The sequence below is a fragment of the Cryptomeria japonica genome, chromosome 10, assembly GCF_030272615.1.
Source record: "Cryptomeria japonica chromosome 10, Sugi_1.0, whole genome shotgun sequence".
In the NCBI taxonomy this organism is placed as follows: Eukaryota; Viridiplantae; Streptophyta; class Pinopsida; order Cupressales; family Cupressaceae; genus Cryptomeria; species Cryptomeria japonica.
Genome location: NC_081414.1, coordinates 126,254,033 through 126,272,455, shown reverse-complemented (window position 1 = coordinate 126,272,455; position 18,423 = coordinate 126,254,033). Strand labels below are relative to the sequence as shown.

At 37.6% G+C, this 18,423-nt stretch overlaps 1 protein-coding gene across 1 annotated transcript in view; it reads left to right on the top strand.

The window, feature by feature from the left end:
* The window catches only part of LOC131030876 (exosome complex exonuclease RRP44 homolog A), a 158,865-nt gene that overhangs the window by 36,928 nt on the left and 103,514 nt on the right, over positions 1 to 18,423 (top strand). Inside the window, exons 10-12 of the mRNA XM_057961821.2 lie at positions 458 to 698; positions 1,027 to 1,183; positions 1,319 to 1,387. Coding sequence (XP_057817804.2) covers positions 458 to 698; positions 1,027 to 1,183; positions 1,319 to 1,387 — 467 coding nt within the window. The remainder of the gene's footprint in view (positions 1 to 457; positions 699 to 1,026; positions 1,184 to 1,318; positions 1,388 to 18,423) is intronic.

The window sequence follows — 18,423 nt, the reverse complement described above, 5'->3', positions numbered from 1 at the left end:
TTGCAGACTCTTGAACTTGGTGAGTGATGGTAAGTGGTTTGTTATAAGTTACAGAAGTTGAATTGTGAATGGATGAATTGGTGTTTCTTCTTAGAGATTCAGTGGGAATGGTGAAACTAATGAATTGTTTATTTTATAGTATCTCTGAAAATTTTGTCATATATGTTGGGCCATGAACAAAAATGTGGACTGGCCTGTCAAGCCATTATATGGATACCAATCACTTTATAAGTACACAAATAACTGAATTACTGTATCACCACTCATACCAATACCAAGAGCATAAAACATAGCTTGAAATATCAGAACAGCGAACTTTATTTTGTGTGCCAGATTAATATTTACACAACTTGTTCTGTTAGAATTGCTGAAAATTCAACTGCTATTTGTTCAAGCTTGTATTTGTTTTATATTCAATATTCTGTGATATGTTGGCAATTATTTTTGGTTGTTGTAGGTACTGTGGCTCTCTGGAGCCAATGCCTATGCCTGCAGGTGGTGGTGGAATTGTCCATGCTTTATTTGTTTCTACTGATCGTAGGATACCCAAGATTCGGATACAAACTCGGCAACTTGGAAATCTCATTGACAAAAGAATCATTGTAGCTGTTGATTTGTGGGATCGGTTGTCTCGATATCCATCTGGCCACTATGTGCGGACTATTGGAGAAATTGGTGACCGTGACACAGAAACTGAGGCATGTTTGGTATTCCTTTTCTTAATTAAGTGTCAAAGATAGTACGATCTTATCCAATGGCAAAGCTATACTAAAGGCTCTTATTTATTCTATCACTCCTGCTCTTCTGAAAATATCATTTTCAGAATAAGTAGCACTAAGTTTCAGATATACATCTTGTCATAAGATTTTAATGAAGGATGAATTTCACATCTATACTTGTCTGCAGTTAACATATTTTCTGCAATTTTTTCTTGGAGTATAGTTGAGCAGCACATAAAAATCTATTTACAAAGATGTATCATATTATTAACACTTTGGAAAAATCAAATCTGACATCTTGTAACAGGTTTTGTTAATTGAGAATGACATCAATACAAGACCGTTTTCTGAACAAGTTCTGGCTTGTTTGCCACCCTTGCCGTGGACATTACCACCAGAAGAACTGAGCAATCCTCAGAGAGAGGACCTGCGTCACATTAGAGTTTTTAGCGTGGATCCACCTGGTCAGTATTTACAGTGCCCTAAGTCTAGCAAAATGCGAATCTGTTTTTTCATTTTTTCTTATCCTTGTTTCAATGATTCTAATTTTTTGGGCCATGCTTGGTAATATTGGAATTTGTTGGTTATGGTGATTACAGGATGCAGGGATATTGATGATGCATTAAGCTGCATACCATTGCCAAATGGAAATTTTGAAGTTGGAGTCCGTATCCTTAAGAGCAATACTTGTCTAATTGCTTTCTCTAATGTAACTGATTGAACGAGTTGAATCTTAATAACAATGGGTAGTCAGGAAATATGCTTATGCTTTGGTGTTGAAGACAGGTGGACATTTCTCAGATTGTGCCAATTACTTGATTGGCAGGGGTATGGAAATGGGTGTTACTAACATTATTACCAATAGTATGTGAGTACCAATCATGCTTAACGAAATATTTGAACTTACTGTAATCTCTAATCTGATTTCTTCAGGATATAAGGGTGAAAGATGAACTTTCTCTAGTGATAAATGGATAGTTACATGTGACGCGATGGAAGGTGAAATTAAAGTATGCCCACAGGCAAGGCATGTAGATTCATGAAAATCAAACAAATGTGTTTCTGGGATCCTAATAAAATAGCTGATTGATATGGTGAGGATTTGATTAACTCTTGGCTAAAATCAGCATATTAAAATGGCTAATTAACCTGAAGAGAGGCTCAAATTGACTTTAAATCAAAATCTCCATGCACATAAATGAATTCTGGTTTTCTTACAAACAGCCTCTGCTATATATATATATATATATGTAAATATATGTACACACACACACATACATACATACATACACACACACACACACACACACACACACACATACATACATACATACATACATACATACATATACACACACATACATACATACATACATACATACATATACATATATGTATATATACATACATACATATACATATACATACATATACATATATATGCATATATGTATATGCATATGTATATGTATATGTATATATACATACATATACATGAATATATACATACATACATAAACATGAATATATATGTATATGTATATGCATATCTATATTTATATATACACATATTGTCATATACATACATACAATATGTACATATGCATATGTATATGTATATATACATACATATACATGAATATATATATATATATGCATATGTATATGTATATGTACATATGCATATATGTATATATACATGTATATGCATATATGTGTATGCATGTATATATATGTGTGTGTGTGTATATGTATGTATGTATGTATGTACATAGCTCTGGAGTCTTTCCATATAGTTTCAAGGTTCAACTTTTGTTGGGCTGACTGGACTTTATATATATATATATATATATATATATATATAATGTTATTTAATGCAGTTGATTTGATGAAATTGTTGTTATGGAGTTTAATTGATAATTAGAAGTGAAAGGGATGATATTGTATTATTCGATTATATATATATATATGTATGTATGTATGTATATACACACACATAGTATTCTGCATTCCCTAACAATATATATATATATATATATGTATGTATGTATGTATGTATATACACACACATAGTATTCTGCATTCCCTAACAAAATTCTTGTATGAATTTTGAGGGTCCTGGTCAAAGACATTTACAACTGCCAATGTGTTATCATACAAGACTGCTTAGTAAACTGACCCAAAGAGACCCCCGCCTAACAAATTAGCAACACTAAATCCTGTTGAGAAAGCAAAAGCATAAACCAAAGAATTAAATATTGCAGCACAAATTAGTTGCAAAGAAACGATAAAGAGAATGAAATGGATTACAATACTCCAGCGAGCAACAATGGATCCAACCAGCCAACAAGCAATTTGAAGCAAGACAATCTCTAGACCAATCCTCAGGGAAAGATACACAAGGACTTGCAAACTGAAGCTCACTGCTCCAAGGAAAGATACAAAAGGACTTGCAGACTAAAGCTTACCATTTCAGGGCAAGATCCAAAGACTCAAATTTTGAGCTTTTTGTATTGAATACAGTTGTTAGCTTATCGTTTTGATTCACGAGCCCAATTTTCACGACTACCCACCTCACCTTTCATGAGATTTTAATATTTACATTTTTATAAACCTTTGTTTGAAAAATATTAAAATCTCATAATTCAATGCCCCATCATGCACAAATTCTCTTAGCTTTTGATCGTCTCACCTCCTTTTATACCTGGTGAAAATTTCAAGCTCAAACATTGTAGAGTGACAGTGGAATACAAAGGAATTAGTGAGCTTAGAGTTTGAAGTATTGCAGAAGAAGTCTCATGGTGATTTTTCCAAGTTAAGGCAGCTTTATCATCATGAAGTACAAATATCAAGGATTTGAGTTCATGTTCATATTAGAGAGCACACTTCCTTGAATCTCAGATACAAAGTTATTAAAGCAGGGGCACCTTAGTTTGGATAGCTTTTGAGACAGTTTGGAAGAGGGAAAAAGATCACTTTTGTCATAGAAAATACTTGAAAGTGGTTTGGCTCATGCAGCAGGATTTCCCATATCAGTTCAATGTTCAGATTTGGTGTTGGAATGTGTGAAATGTTATAATCTTGAACCAGAGAAGTGAGAACCATTGATGACAAATTGATTGTCAAGCTAGATGGTGTCTCCTTTAGCATTATTCTCAGGTTGCCAGGTAGAGATCAATTTACAAGTGTGAACCAAGAGACTGCATCAATATTTCCTTAAGAATGAAGATTAGTGTCTCAATACTATAGCAAAGCATTGGTTGCAAACTAAAAGAGGAGGAAAATCACAGCTACCCAAGACCTCACATAGAACTCTCTTTGCTGAAGAGCTAAGTTACCGGTTCCGGTTCGGATTCGGGTTCGGATTCGGGTACGGGTTCGCGGATTCGGCAAATTTTTTTTTTTTTTGGGTACGGGTACGGGTTCGTCCGTACATATATATATATATATTTTAATTTTTTTTAATATATATATATATATATGTTCAAACTTCAAACATCAAAATTATATATGTTCACAGTTCAAACATACAAATATGAAACATCAAACATACAATGTAACTTTCCCATACAATGATACATAGATGATAACAGATAAATCATAAATCAATAAATCATAAATCCATAATTGCCAATGCCAATAAATATTCTGAATTAATGGCTTGGGTTGGATGCTTCAGATGAAGATGAATATGGAATTTAAATCCCATAGATGGCTTGTAATTTGAATGTTTAACTTTATACTTTATTGTGTCATGACATTTTCACATTTTGAAACTTGAAACTTGAATATTATCTTTTTTGCAAATTATGAATATGATTAAAAATATTGTTTTTTTATTGTTTTTAAATGCTTGCTAACCCGTGGGCCCCTTTTTGGGAACCCACGGGCTTGGGTTCACCCGGGTCCTCCTGGGTTCACTCGGGTCCTCCTGGGTTCGCCCTAGGTCCCACCTGGGTCCTGCCCAGGCGGCTGGGTTCCCTGTGGGTCCTGCATGGCAGGACCCACAGGGAACCCAGCCGCCTGGGCAGGACCCGGGTGGGACCCAGAGCGAACCGGACCAGGACCAGGACCGGGCACGGACCAGGACCAGGACCCAGCCAAAATAGGGGAGAACCGGTATCTGAGCTGAAGAGATATCAAATATGATTGTCCCGCTTCACTGATTGGTCGGAGATTATGAGTCAAGTGAATTTGAACCATGGATGCACCTCTATATATCTGTCATATGCAAAGGAGGTCAATTTATTGATTGGGAAAGTATCATTAGTGACAATTTGCATAGTCAAATGGTTGGTTTCGAACAAAATCAACTCTTCTATATGACTTCTTTTCTCTTCTATGCAATTGTCGGTATGAGGACATGGCCAAGACTTAATACTAGAGGGATCTATTCCAATGATTCTCAAATATATGATTTTTACCCACAGTTGAAACTAAAAGAGAGCTACAATCATTTCCTAAGGGTAAATTACGCCTTTACAATGTGGACAACAAGAGCACTCGAAGGGAATCTAGGGCTCAGGATTTCTCTAGAAGCTGCAAATCTTATAAGGCAATATGGGAGTTATTTTATATAGTTTCAAAGATTCACTTATTTGCAGGTTGGTGGGTTCAATGGATATCCATTCAAGTTGCCAAGGTTTGCAGATGATAAGCTCATCTTGGTAGAGCTTTGTAAACAATTTGCTGAGGTTCACAAAAATTGTAGGAGCAAGAGAAAATATGATATTTCTTTTCCTATTGGTCTGGGTTACTACAGCTGCAAATCATTCTCAGATGCTCAAAATATTGAACGTTCATTTGTGAAGATTAAACTTTACATTGGCACTATGAGGTATCCATATGACAACAAAGATTTGTCAAAAATAATTTGGATTTCGGCCCAAGTTATTATCATCCTCCAGGAATTGAAGACTTTTGGGAAGATTGTGAAGGTGAGTATGAAGTAAGAAAAAGGGATTGGATGCGGTTCACATTAGAGCAGATTAATCTATTTGAGCTGAAATGGGATGTGAATGGATTCAAAGATGATCTTACAGATGTGATAGACCCTCTTTATTTTGACAAAATTCAATTGCAACCGTTGCCACTTATTAATTTGTCAAGTCATGAAGTAAGGGAATTGAATAAAAGAACTGCTCATATCATAAAGAGATAATAAGAATGAGTGAGAAGGAAAATGATTGAAGCTACTGCAACTAGGCCTACGAATAGAAATAATTCTTTTGAGAAAAGAGATGATAATCAAGAAGGCAATCCTTCCAATACTTAACAAATTGCAACATCTACTTCTAACTTGCAATCAGGGGCTCAAGGTGTCGATGATGGTGAAGATCCAAATAGGAAAGGTGTTTTCAAAAGCATGTACGAGAGTGATTCAGGGATAACAAAGAAGAGATTTAAGCTTAAAGATAAGTCATCAAATTCAATTGAAGTAGTTGAAGAAGGAAATGAGAACCCTCAAAAAGATTTCAAAGGCAAAGAATTAACTCCTACCATATCTCATTCCCCTCTTCATCCCACCCTCATGACATGCCACCGCCTCCTCTACAACATTTACCCATGTTGATTGAGGATTCCATTCTGATTGAAAATCCTTTCTTAGACATTCTGGATCCATCCACTTCTATGGAACATATTGAAATTTTTAGTACTTACATCTTGAAACCCCTTCTTGGCTACAACAAAGCTTGCTCAAGAAAAGAAAAGTCACTCAACTGGTTATTCCCGAACTTGATACAATGACTAATTTGATCCAAAAATCCAATAAAACCAAGAAAACCAAAACAACATCAAGGTTGGTTGTTGATCCTTCATTTGGAAACATGTGCGTTGAAGTGGTGCGGTCTATATTAGAGAAGAATGTGGAAGAGGCCGATGTAGCTGATTTTGAGTTTACTAGGGTAAATTTGTTGGCATTTGCATGAAGATTGCATTAATGATATGTTATGTTGTCATTGATGTCAATTGAACCGGTAATGATATTGTTGATATTGTTGTTATTAATGATATTGTCTTGTAACCGGTAGGAAGAACTTTGTGAAGGATATTGTAAACCAATATGTAAGTTTGTGAGTTGAACCGGTAACCGAAGTAAAAGGTTAAACCCTTTCTATGTTATGTAACCGGTAAACCCTACTAGTTGTTTTTGTTAAACCCTAACCGATTAAGGTTGTTGAATTGGTTATGTTGGTTTATGATCTGATGTTGAGCGGTAATGATGGTGACACGTAAAGTCATTGTATGAAACAAGGTCAATTGTTTGTTTGTCTAGGGAATGAGCAAAGTGTATTGCATCTAATGCAAAGCGTGTAATGAGTTACTGAGCTCGATGAAGTTAATGGATCTGATCAAGCAAATGTAGTGCTATTCAAACAAATCAAGAAACTCTTGTTGTTTTCTAACAATTACAACATAATTGAAATCCCCTAACTGGGTAAGCTCTAACAAGCTTGGTTACTTATTAAATCCTCTTACAAGGTGGTCCATTAGATTGGATTTTCAAATCCTCTACTGAGGTTACTCCTTATAGGGTATTTGCTTCTAACAAGGCATTTGTAGTCAATCCCTTAACCGGGTGATTCCTAACAGGATTAGTTCTTAACAGGACTTTTGTAAAAACTTTAACATGCTTGGCTCCTAACAGGGCGAACTTCAGAAGAGTTCAGATATTATCTTGTGAGTCCCATCTCATCGTGGTTTTTACCTATTTGGGTTTTCCACGTATAAATACTTGTGTCATGTGGTGAATGTTTTTGTGGTTATGATCTTATGGTTGATTTGATTAACTACTTAATTATTTTTGATAAGGCATGATAACCAGAAGCATTGAGAAATGAAGCATTGGCATATAATAAAGCGTTTGGATGTTTACAAGTTAAATGTTGTTTATTGTTAAGTTGTTGTAATAGTCAACCGGTATTCTTATGAGTATTGATCTTGACAGTGGTATTTCATTGATAAGTTTACTTTTTTTGTTTGAGTTTGAGTTTGGGAAGTTTGGGAAGTTTTTCTATTTACTGATTCACCCCCCCCCTTAGTAATCTACCGAAAGTTTGTATCAGTTTTTCTATTTACTGATTCACCCTGCTACTGGTCTATGCTATTCGAGTTGCAGCTATTGAGGAGCTGAAGTCCATTGACAAAACTAAGGTAACTCTTGACTCCATCATTGGCAAGCTTACTGCTTTTGAATTAAACGGTTATGATGGTAGTGTACAGAAATCTGAGTTTGCATTTAGAGCCTCTGTCTCTAACCCATCTGTGAGAAAAAGTAGAGATACTAGTCATGGTTATGAATCTAGATCCAGCAGAGATGCTGATGATGAAGATAGTTTAGTGGAGCTTGAAGCATTGTTGGCAAAGCGGTTGCCTAGAGGCACTGGTAAATACAAAGGTAAATTACCTTTAAAATGTTTTGCATGCAACAAGATTGGTCACATAGAGGCTAATTGTCCTAATGGTGAAAACGAACATGAGAGAGATAAATTCAAGAAGTATAAGGGTAAAGGCTAAAGAGATTGTCTTATTGATATTGATAATGGTATCACTGATGAAGAATCTAATGGTGATGCTAGTGAAGATATTGTTTTTGTAGCTATTAAGGAAGAGATATCAGACCAGAAGGCATTAGTATCCAGGATGGATAACTCTGATGATTGGATCATTGATAGTGGTTGTTCACATCATATGATCGGTGATTGGAGCAAATTTCTTTCCTTGAAGGAATTTGATGGCGGTGTTGTTAGATTTGGCAATGACTCACCCTGCATGGTTAAAGGTAAAGGAGTTATTTCTCTTAATGGGAAAAGCAGTGTAGATGATGTCTACTAGGTTGAACGTCTAAAGCACAATCTTTTGAGTGTGGCACAACTCAATGACAAAGGATACCCTCTGGAGTTAAAAAATGGTATGTGCAAAATCTTTGACAACAAAGGTGAATTGATTGCAACCGGGAAACAAACTAAAGGTAACCTGTTTCACCTTAATTCTAAAGTAAGCAACTGTTTTATTGCAAAAATAGATGATAGCTGGCTTTGGCATAGGAGATTTTGTCATACAAACTTTGATAACATTGTTAAAAGTGAGTAAGTCCAAGACGGTGAGAGGTTTGCCTTAGTTAGACAAACCGGTTAATGCTCTTTGCAAAGAATGTCAGTTAGGAAAGATGACTTCTTCAACTTTCAAAAGCAAATCCTTTTCAGCAGAGCACTTGTTAGATTTGGTTCATACTGATCTTTGTGGACCAATAAGAACAAAAAGCATTCAAGGTGACAGATATTTTATGATTCTCACTGATGATTGCTCAAGGATGATGTGGGTCACATTCTTGAAGTATAAGTCTGAAGCTTTTGGTAAGTTCAAGGCATTCAGGGCCTTAGTTGAGAAAGAGAGTGGTAAGAAGATAAAATGTCTGAGGACAGATCAAGCCGGTGAATTTACTTCGGAGGAATTCACTAGGTACTGTGAAGAGAATGGTATCAAACGACAGCTTTTTGCACCGAGGACACCACAACAAAATGGTATCGCAGAAAGAAACAACCGGTTAGTTTTTGAAGGAATTCACTAGGTACTGTGAAGAGAATGGTATCAAACAACAACTTTCTGCACCGAGGACACCACAACAAAATGGTATTGTAGAAAGAAACAACCGGTCAGTTGTTGAAGCTGCTAGGACAATGTTGATACAAGGAGGTGTAGTGAAAACCTTTTGGAGAGAAGCTGTTAGCACAACTGTCTACACAATGAACCGGGTTCTGGTAAAGAGAGGTAAGGAAACGACTTCTTATGAATATTGGTATGGAAGATCACCTGATGTTAGCTATTTTAAGATATTTGGAAGCAAATGTGTTATTAAGAGAGGTGATTACATTAGCAAATTTAAGGCTAAGAGTGATGAAGGCATATTTCTTGGCTATTCCACCAAGAGTAAGGCCTACAAATGTTTTAACAACCGGACACAAAGAATTGTTGAGAGTGCTGATGTTCGAGTAGATGAATATCCTGAAGTCTCAGAAGGAACCAGTTCAGAGAAAAAGGATGAAGATCCTTGCATTTTGTTTTTGGAACCAAAAACTGTGAAATCTGAAACCGACAAAGCAAATTCTGATGCACCAGTCTAACCGGAATAGATAAATTCAGAAGAAGATGATGACAAGGAAGAAGTTGAACCTGAAGATAATGATCATGTTATTTCTAGATATATGAGACTGAATCACAATCCTGAACAGATTATTGGAGATAAGGATGCTGGAGTGCTAACTAGAAGAAGAATCAGAGAGAATTCTTGCATGATTTCCACCATTGAACCAAGAACTGCTAAGGAGGCATTTGGTGATGATCATTGGGTTAAAGCCATGGAGGAGGAATTGGATCAAATTGAGAAGAACAACACTTGGACCTGTTGATGTGTTTTTTATGCACATAACAATACAGAATAAATTACCAAAGTAATTTACCCTCTCTTGAACAAAATCACCTCAGATGCTAAGAATGAGATCAACTAAAATGATTCCAAGTTTTCTGCATGTCAGGTCTTGACGAGTGGGTAAGTTTAGTGGTTGATGTGAATTGCTGTGTTTCACTTGGGGACTTACGCAAATGTTTGGATTATCATGAATGATGCGGAATAGGTGTGCTGACAACTTAAGATTTATCAATATGGCTCTGGATTTACTTCTTACTAAAAAAGGGGGGAAAAAGAATAGGGTTCAGGAAATCTATTCTAAATCTAAGAATGTAGGAAATGATGAATGGATTTAATGGAATCAAACCAGGCAAGGTCTCACAATCAGGGATTGACACAAGCTTAGTGCAATCATCTAAGGTATACTTAATGATTTTCAGACTATTACCATCAAACGCAGACACCATCCAAGTTGATGCTTGTCAACGGACGCATAATAGTTGAAGTTATGCTTACTCAAACTCCAGTTGACCACACAAGGTGCACCTACCAACGGCAAGAGGCTAGTGGTATGGATTAAGGATTCCACACGAATGAATTCAACAAATCTTCCACTCAATCTAACATACATGAAAAAAAATTCTAATCTAAATTCTAATCTAACTTGGAGGAATTGAGAACCATGAATGCAAATACAACATTTGAAGAGCAAAATCACCAACAATTGAACAATGATTAGGATTCAAATAGCTGCAGCATATACCAACAATTCTACAAAAACTCCCTCTTACAAATGAGAGACAAAGGGGCATATATAGAGTCTCTTACAAAAATGGATGGCCCAGATTGATCTAAGATCAACGACCGAGATAATGCCAACAAAACCCTAGAATTGCCCTAATTAGGGTTACATAAAAAATGGCGCCACCAACATATGGCCCAATGAAAAGATACCTAGTCATCATATAGGGAATCTTCTAGAAGATTCCTCCCTGCATCTCTCTCTCCCCTAGCATACTCCAAGAATCTTGCCAATACTGAATCTAACTCCTCCATGGAAATGCTAGGCAAGGTATCGTGCTGTAAATCAATCACATCCAATGAATCCGAGCAAGCATTCAAAGTGTTCTCCCATTCTGGCATGAGCTTTTGCGAATTATGAACATGAATCAACAAAGAGACCAAGTCATCTATCTGACTCTTCTTCAAAGATTTCAATTGGCAAAAATACATAAATTTTATCTTGTCTCTTAATTCAGCTAAGTGTAAACCACTAGCATCACTAACATCAATACCCAATAATTCCTTAATCGAGGCAAGGATCTTCATCTGAATGTCTTGAATTAATCCTTCCATCTCCATACAACTCGATTGGGCGTTCTCATAAGCTGATTTCTTCAAGGCTAATGCACAATACCAGCCATGGAAATCATATATGTCTCCACTGTGCACAATGTTCTCGCTGACCAAGGTGGAATTAGGAACCTTCTTCATTGCTAGGAGGCGTGGAATAGTCTTGTCCTGAATAGGCCGGAATTCTTCCCAAACTCGCTCCAAATACTGGATTCTAAATACGAGCGTTGTTGTTTTATCAAATGCATGGACAAACTGAGTAAGGAAATCATCTGCCTGCTTTCTTGTGCTCTCAATCCACTTTTCCACCTCTAAGTGTGTACCTCTCGCTACCTCACAGTGTGAATGTATCCCATGGTCAACTGCAATAGGGGAAATAAGGGTGGGATCTCCATGTCTTGTCCCTGCAATATACTCTCCGAGTCTAATATTTTCTTCTCTGTACCTTTCATTCTCCGCAATTGCTTCGTCTAACCTTGCATTGATTGCCTAGAGGTTGTCACCAATCTCCTGGAATTCCTGCCTTGCTGATGGACGACCAAGGGCGACTGAAGTAATTTGGAAATCCATAGGAGTAGCAATGTCCACTGTCACGCCTGCAATAGGAACAACAATCTGTGCAATCCGCATTCTTGTCTCATCTCTAGCTATGTGCGACAAAATCTCTGCTCTCTTGGGCTCCATCTTCTTAGCACTCCTAGCTAGGTAGTCATCAATATCATCACTAGGCTGTACCTCTATCATTTGTTTACTTTTCTCCATACTTCTCCTCAGCCATTCAGGAATAGCGGCCATTTCCATACCATCATCAAGACATACTTCTCGATCAAGTTCTTTCAATGCCGAAATAACATCATCATTATCATCAGGATTACTCTTGGCCCAATCATATACTTCATTTCCCAAACTAACTTCCAAAAGGACAGTAGGGGATTCCGGTTGATCATTATTCTCATCAGGAGGTGCAGATGTCGCTGTGGCATGGAATTCCTGAATATTTTCTGGTAGTATCACTGTGTTGGAACACTGCAGTGTCTCTTTATTCTGTTCTGTTACTTCAATCACTTCGATTGATGAGACACTGGGAGGGGGTGAAGGAATGATAAGTGGAGTGATAGTCTTCTGTTTCTTCTTCACCTCCTCAATCTTCTTCCCTCTAGCCTTGACTTCTCCAGGCGTGTTCTTCCTTCTCTTGGGAGCTTGACTCTCTTTGTTTGCATGAATCCTGACATCACTGACAGTCCTCTGATCATCCTCGGAAGTAGACTCTTCCGACTTCATCCTTTCATAAGTGAAGGGGACACCCATGTCAACTAATTTATTCATCTGTATATCCACCCATGTGTGGGAGAAATTCAAGACCACTCTCATCAATACATTCAGGTCGATCTCTTCTGACTCTGACCAATTTGGCAATAGGATTGCCTTCTTCATTCCATTCTCATAATGCGGGTGTGTATGATCTCTATCATCTAATACCTGGTGAGGGATGAGGAAAAGTCCACACTTCCTCATGAAATCCACTGACATTCTGGACCACATTCTTGTCTTCACTGCTTGTTCGTCCATTAAGTTAGCCCAATAATCCTCTATGTCAACCTTATGAGTGAACTTCTCTCCTTTGATCCTTCCGACCTTCTTGTCTGGATCAAATCTTTCTCTTTTCTTATAGGTTGCAAATCTGTAGAATGCAAGCTCCTCACTTGCAGTGCTGGCAGCTATGGCGGATTGGCAAACCTCTGACGTCTTCCCAACTGAAATAGGGAATGTCATTCCTGTCCTGTGCTTCTCTCTCTGGATAACATCGAACTCTAGAAGCTGTCTCACCACTTCCAACAATATCATTCTGTCGGTGGGATACCTAGGAAGTCTGTAGGGTTCGGATTGAAACCCATGAATCCTAAGGTATGTGAAAGTGGGGAATTGTATATACCACGATCCATATCTTTCTATTAACTCTGTTGCCTCCTTGGACAATCTTCTATGGATTCTGCCCTGCAACATCCGTGTGATGTACATAGTGAATGCATCATTCACTCTCTTGTAGTTTTCAATTCTGTGCATGCTCAGCTGGGGGTAGCATTCATAACTCTTGTATTGTCCTTGCCCATTCCCGAATTCACCTTTGCATTTTAATCCTCTGTATGAAACAAATCGTGCAAGCAGGTACACTAAGTAGGAAGTCATGGCGAATGACTTGGACCGCTCTACATTTCTCAGCTGGAAATCCAGATTGTCACTTATGATCTTGGACCAATTCACTAGTGTTCCTCTAAGACAATCCTGGATGAGGTAGAACATCCATCCATGAAATATTGCTCCCTGCGACATTCCCATCACTCTATTGAGTAGGAATATCAAATCACTATATTCCTCCTTAAAATCTATGCACATAAGTGTCTTGGGAGCCTTGGAATGATGAGACCTAGGCTCGATCATCCACTCTTTGTTAATTAAATTCTTACATACACCCATCTTCTTCGTGAATCTGTCTGCATAATCCTCCTGGGTCACATCCTTCATGTCCGTTCCGCGTGGAATTCCAAACACCTCAGCAATGGCATCCTCAGCAAGGTAGGCGATGACTACGCCTTTAGGACTCTTGATCATTCTTGTGAGCGGCTCGTAACATCATGCACACTCCAGGATCAACTCACTGCACTGTATGGACTGTGGAAATCCAGCGGCATGGAAAATGCCACTCTTCATAATATTTGCATATGCTGGGGAAGGAACCTGATCTCTGACTCCGAACATCCGATGCTGCATCTGGTCGAAGTCCAGGAAATGCATGTTTGTATCAGCGATCTCCTTCCATCTGGATGAAATCTTAAACTTTGGATAAAATCCAGTCTCCAGCGTCTTCAGCAGCTCTTTCCTTTCCTTGTATCTTGACTTTGACATCGCACCTGTACGAAGCTCGAAGTTAGACTTAGGAAAATATCCGTAATAAAATTCCTGACTTTCTAAAGATTTAGCTAATTAGAGCATGGAGTCAGGAAAATAATCCATACACTTGATAAGTTTTAGCAATTGAATTCAAAGTGTGACAACACTAAGGCATGGAAGCCTTCCATAAAATTCATTTAATACCTCCTTACGCTTAGAAAATATGCAAACAAAAAATGCAAAGGAGTATACCAGATTGATGATGACTAAGGAAAAGGTGTGAAAGATTGTGTTTTCACACAATGAATGTTTGAAGACACCTTCCGCAGTCAACAATGGAGGTCAAAATTCTGAAGACAACCAACAACTTGCAAAGTGGTTTAAATCCCTAAAAATGATGAAAAATTGCTAAGGAAACAGCCCCAAGCAAATTCGCCAAAATTGGTGAGGTGGCTGGAAATGAAAATTTCTGAGGACAACTGCCTAACAGTGGAGTTTCAGACCTACAACAGCGATAAAATGGTCTAAAAAATGCACAGAAAACTCCATAAAACACCTGCAAATGCTAAATATTTAAGTTGGAATTGGCTGGGCAATAAAAACTTAAGTCTGAAAATTAGTGGCAGCCATTAATGGAGGTCAAAATCTGAAGCAAACCTCAGATCTGAAGCGAATCAGCAGGCTGGAAATGATGGCAGCCACAAAACATGCATGAAAATGATCAAAATATGGCACCAAAACACCTCCCAAGCAAAATCGAAATTTTCCCAAGCATGGCGCCAAACTTGGAATTCTGAAAATTGACGTCAATGGTAGCATAGATCTGCAGCAATGAAGGATGACAGCAATCTGGAAAAAATCGCCTAAGTTGGGTTTGGATACCCCAAACACAAAAATTTGCCTTCCTTAGCAAAAAATCGAAATTTTCAGAATTTTGAAAAATGTTGTTAATGGCAGCAATCTGCAGCAATGAAGGTCTGAACAACAAGCACAAATGGTGGAGGAAAAATCGTCCAAGTCTCCAATCATGAAATTGCCAACTTTCACCAAAAAATGCTAAATTTGGAAAAAATCGCCAAACTTAGCAAAATCGAAAATCTGAAATTGGTCTTTAATGGCAGCCAAGAGGAATAGATCAGCAAGCTGGAAAAAATGGAGGAAAATAAATCCTCAATCCCACACTTCACAAAAACGCCTTGCTAAAAAATTCGCCCAACTTGGAGAAAAATCGCTTTCATGGAGGCACCTGGCAGAAATAATAATAAAATAATGCTAAAGTTCCTCTCATATACTTGCTTTCATCTTTCACTTTCACCACACAAGCAATGTGGGATAAAACACTTGTATAAATACTTGCTTGGTGAAACCCTAACTTGCTTCTAGAAGGTTCAAACATTTAATAATTATTGCAAGTTATTAAATTTGCTTTTAAATTTTAAATAATCATTTAATAATTATTTAAAAGCAATTAAATGGGGCTTATTTATTAAAATATTGCAATTTAAATCCAAAATAAAGCCTCTAGGGGAAAATCGCTATCAGCTGGGATTGAAAAATCCCTTTAAAAATCACTTAAGTGTCAAAATTTGCCCCATAAGGGAAATTCGACCCATGCTTGGACAAAAATCCGTACTCAATTTCATCAAAATGCACATAAAAACCCTCCCAGGGGAAATTCGATGTGAGTTTGGACAAAAATCTAGACAAAGATGCACTCATTTTGCAAAAATCACCCCCTAGGGGAAATTCGATGTGTCTGGACAAAAATCCACACTCAAAACTCACTTAACTTGGAAAAATACCTCCCTGGTGGAAATTCGACCTTAGTCTGGACAAAAATCCGGACAAAAATCTTTACTTAGTTGTCACAAAAATCCTGGTGGAAAATCGACCCAGGCATGGAATTATCCTTGCACTCTAGTCCGCACTTCCAGTCTGCACTCCCAGGGGAAATTCGATGGCAGTCTGGATAAATCCTGACACTTAGCCAAATTTTAGCACATCCAGGGGAAATTCGATGGCAGTATGGATAAATAGTGGGGAAAATTAGTGGCCAGTATGGATTCCAGGGGAAACCCATGTGTAGTATGGATTTTGAGTGGGGGAATGGGTTGGGTAGTCTGGAATGTGAGGGGAAAAACACCTCTAGCATGGATTTTGACCCTTTAACCCTTGGAATAAGGATTTCCCTTAGGATTTTATCATTTTAACCACTCAAAATCACTCAGGGACTTTAAATTTGACTGGACTTATACTAATTTTCCATAAATATGAGCGAAACGCTAGGAAAATATTGGAATAAAGTGCGAAACCAACTTAAATAATACCTTAGGACCGAGAAAACAACTCCAAAAGGTCTGTGAATATCTTGGCACTTTCAAATCACTGATGCGCGTGTTTAAAAACACGTTAACGCTTCAAAAGAGGTTTACACTTAGCAAAACTTAGGATCATTAAAAATATCAACTTTAGCAACTTGATCCTAACACTTCAAAAAACCCTAGACGACACTAGGCATGATCAAAACTCCGAGACTCGGGCACGGAAAACGCAAAATTGCCCCACTAAGCAGTCAAAACCCTAACCTAACAACGCAGGAAGCTGGCAAAGAGGGGGTCCCTGTTAGCAATGGGGCGATGTGTGAAAAGGTCACAACAGGACCCTAGTACCTCGATCGGTAAATAAGAATGTTATAGGTACTAAATGGGTATACAAGAACAAGTTGAATGAAGATGGTGTTGTAGTTCGCAACAAGGCAAGACATTCTGCAAGGGTTATGCGCAAGAAGGAGAAGATTATGGCAAAACTTTTGCAGCAGTAGCAAGACTAGAAGGTGTCAGAACTTTACTTGCATTTGCAGCCCATAAAAAGTTCAAGGTATATTAGATGGATGTTAAGTCTGCATTTTTGAATGGGATATTGGAAGAAGAGGTATACACAGAGCAGCCAGATGGTTATGCTTTGACTAATGAGAATGACATGGTATGTAGATTGCATAAGGCTTTATATGGATTAAAGCAGGCACCCAGAGCATGGTATGAAAGGCTTCATACACTGATAATGAAGATAGGCTTTTTGAGAACCAGTGATGATAGTAACATATATCTCAAGTCTGGAGGAGATGAAATACTGGTCAGTGAAGTATTTGTTGATGATATTATATTTGGAGGTAATGATGTCATGAGCAACAATTTTGCAAAGGAAATGAAAAATGAGTTTGAAATGTCTTTAGTAGGGGAAATCAAAATTTTCATAGGCTTGCAGATACAACAAATGAAGAATGGTATTTTCATTACACAGTCTAAGTATGTGAAAGAGGTTTTGAAGACATTTGGCATGAGTGACTGTAAACTAGTTGGGACACCAATGGTTACAGGTTGTAAGTTGTCCAAGGAAGATGAATCTCAATCAATTGATGAGAAGGAATACAGGTCAATGATTGGTAAATTGCACTATGTTGTTCACAACAGACTGGACATAGCCCATGCAGTTGGCATAGTTGCTAGATTCCAGAAGAATCCCAAGGAGACACACCTGATAGCAACCAAGAGAATTTTTAGATACCTGAAAGGTACTGTTGACTATGGATTATGGTATCCATATGGAGGAAACTTTAATTTGAAGGCATACACTAATGTTGATTGGGCAGGAAATGTTGATGACCGGAAAAACACAACCGGTGGAGCATTTTTTCTTGGAGGAAGGCTTGTTTTATGGAGTAGTAAAAAGCATAGTTGTACTTCACAATCTACTACTGAAGGTGAGTATGTAGCAACTTATATGAATTGCACACATGCTATTTGGATGAGGCACATTTTGGAAGGTTTTAAGATGAAGATTTCAAAACCTATAAAGATTTTATGTGATAACACAAGTGCCATAAATATTTCCAAGAATCGTGTTTTGCACGCACGAACCAAGCACATTGAATTGAAGTATCATTTCTTGAGGGAAAAAGTTCAGAGCAAAGATGTTATCTTAGAGCATGTTTCTACCAAGGAGCAGCTTGCAGATATTTTTACCAAACCTCTACCTAAGACTACTTTTGAGTAT